Source organism: Cariama cristata, unplaced genomic scaffold (genome assembly GCF_000690535.1).
Source record: "Cariama cristata isolate BGI_N322 unplaced genomic scaffold, ASM69053v1 scaffold37231, whole genome shotgun sequence".
Taxonomy (NCBI): domain Eukaryota; kingdom Metazoa; phylum Chordata; class Aves; order Cariamiformes; family Cariamidae; genus Cariama; species Cariama cristata.
Window position 1 is genome coordinate 113 of NW_009601625.1, and position 2866 is coordinate 2978.

At 52.0% G+C, this 2866-nt stretch overlaps 1 protein-coding gene across 1 annotated transcript; it reads right to left on the reverse strand.

Moving 5' to 3' along the window:
• Positions 1 to 345: 345 nt before the first annotated feature.
• PITHD1 (PITH (C-terminal proteasome-interacting domain of thioredoxin-like) domain containing 1) lies at positions 346 to 2805 on the reverse strand (the record flags this gene model as incomplete). Its single annotated transcript, XM_009710522.1, has 5 exons — positions 346 to 447; positions 690 to 798; positions 1310 to 1414; positions 2522 to 2599; positions 2762 to 2805. Coding segments are annotated over 5 exons (438 nt in total), but the record flags the coding sequence as incomplete, so codon positions are not given.
• Positions 2806 to 2866: the final 61 nt, after the last annotated feature.

Consider the following 2866-nt stretch of genomic DNA (forward strand, 5'->3'; position numbering starts at 1 on the left):
GGACAGGGATCTGGGTGACCAGGCCACAGCTGCAGCTCTGCACCTCAGCGTGTGTTTTATTGGCAGGGAACGATAGCAGACACGAGCTTGCCACTGCCTAAAGACCGAGTCTCCCGTTACGAGAGCAGATCTGCTGCCTTCTGCAGGACCCAACACACTGCTGTCCTCAGCAGCCACCTTCGTACAGGCATTGCACACACTCCGCACTCTGCTTTCCAAGGCAAAGACCAAAACGTAAAGCTGATCCAACACTCTCCAGTGCTTCAGAAAGCCATTTCTGTCCAAGTCAGCCCATCACGTCTGTACACTTGTACCAGAGCCTTCGGGAGATTCCCGACAGCACTGTTAGGAGATGAAGTGAGTCTGTGGGGTGATTTGTTCCAACTTGTGATCAGCTGGGTTTGCTGATGCTTCGTAATTGCAGATGGTGACTTCGTGGCGATGAGCCTGAATTAAGATTAAACGTGTTAGTCCAGAGGAGAGCAGAATTCGAAGTCCCTCCTAAATCACTTGACTGGCAAGAGCTGAGCAGGTTCCCATCCTACAGGCTTTTCATCACAGACCTTCCATCCCCACCCCTCACACTACCCTCACCTCTTCTTCCTCACTGCTAGAGCTCAAGTTAAGCTAGGATTTAAAGCACTTTTTACACTATTAGCACAGTCTCACCTATCTCTGCTCTCACCTACCTCTGTCCACTCTCCTTTCAGGCCTATGTAAAAAATCTTTGTTGTCTCAGCTCCAAAGTTCTTCGGAAAGTGGATGGAGAGGTGGTAAACATTGGAGAAACGGGCAATTCTGAAAGAAAACACACTCTGAAACCGGAGCTGTCTGTACAGGCTGCCACTCTGCTGCATTGCCCCCTCCGCTCAGCACAGCACCACAGCTCTGCACCATGCATAGCTCCTACCCTAATTCAAGTCAGACTGGGCAGCAAATGACTGAGGGTGCAGGAGGAGCAGCCTCCCTCACACTTGCAGTGAGCAGGCCAGCAACAAGCTGTCACTGGGGCCAGGAGCAGGGGACACGACACTGGGATGATTCGGCACCCTGAGAAGGCCTGAGCCATGGGTGCAGGCTCCGGGGAGGAGGTTTTCAGACCAGAGCTCTTGCCCGACAAGGGCAGGACATGGCCGGGGAGGCAAATTCTACTGTGGGCAAGCCTTGAGGTGCAAGGGAAGGAAGTGCCCTCTGCTAACACTTTCCTAAAATTTGGTGGCACACCAACAGGCTGGATAGAACGCAGGTCCTGTGCTCAGGAGGAGCAGCCCTGCCACACACTCCCAGGCACCGTAGGTCCACATCGTACTTGGTGGGGTACTCCAGCTCGCCTATCGGATCCCGGTTCAGGCTGAACGTCTGGTCCGGTTCCCTGGCTGCATCATCAAAGGACATGTGAGGAATGTTCCTGAACCTGGGAAGAGAGGGAGGAAACTCAGGAAGTTATTAACACACAGGTCAGCTAATTGGTTTCCTCCCCATCCATTAGCACTACCCAGATTCTTTTCAACAGTAAGAAACTCGATTTGCTTTGTCTTCTAAGGGAGAAAATACCAATGCCACCACAAAGCATCATCATGTTCCAGAATACCCAACACCCTGAAGAAATAACAAGGAAGAAAGCGAGGAACAAAGCTGAGGAGATACAGATCTCAGCACGCTTGGGTACATGAAGAAACCCAGACATTGGAGACCAAAGGAAAACAGGGGAACAGCTGGCCCAGCAGAAAGCTGGGTACCAGATAATTACAGCAGCTAATTACAGCTACAGCCAAATTCAGCACTGGCATTTTTGCTCAGGAAGACAAAGGAGGGGCACAGCTCAACAACAGGCCCAGCCGCCTGCTGTTTCCATGTGTGGTGCAAGCCCTGACAGTGCTTCACATCCGTGTGTGTGGAACACAGAGGACAATGGTGGCTTGATAAAGGTGTAATTTTCCCCCCACAAGCAAGAACTAGAGAGTACTGAATACTCTTTCATTAAAAAAACAACAAAAAAAAGCAGTATTAAGAAGGACGTCTCTCCCTCCAGGAGCTAGAACAGGCCACGTGGCTCAGTACAGCAGGATCGCTGCCAAGAGCCTTACAAACCTCACCTGGCTGCAGGACACTCCATCACTTGTGTCCCTCCTTCCCACTCCTCAGAGCTCCCCTCCAAAGCGTAACCTCTCTTGGCCCACTGATCCTGCTGCAGCCCGCTAGGCCAGTAGCAGGTCGGTTTCTTCACAACGCACAGCCAGCGTCTCAATCAACCACTCTCTCCTAATTAAGATCAGCGCCCCACTTCTCTAGAGAAAAGGCAGCAAGTAGCCATGCACATCCCTGTACAAGTTACGGTTTCTTTTTCCTCCTGGGGCCCTGGAATGACTGAGGTGCTGCAGAGTAACACCGCTTTCTCCCACACTGCGCACCCTCGATGGGTGCTTGGGCACTCAACAGCATGAGATATCACTGTTCTCGTCAGCTACGAGTCAATCAGTTCAGTTTAGGCTCCAGCAAAGTTAACGCTCATTTTACTTACAGTCTCATCTCTGCCGGATGCGTGCTGTCATCTTCTCCCATCACAATTACCCCTTTTAATTTCACGTTGCCCGTAAACCTGCCGAGAGACACAGAAGTGGCGTTTTCAGCTCCATTCTCCCCAAATCAGCCCCGGTTACCGGAGCACACAGGCGTGCCCCATTCCCAGGCACATAAAGGCGAGGACCAAGCCCTGTCAGCAGCCAGAACGATACCAAAGGAGCTCAAGGAAAGAACTTACGGGATGTTAAAGAGAAGCTCCTCATCATCGTCGCTTTCTACGAACTGGGGAGAGAGAGGGGCAGGTCAGGGCTGGCCCCGGCTGCGCAGGTACGCCAGTGTCGCA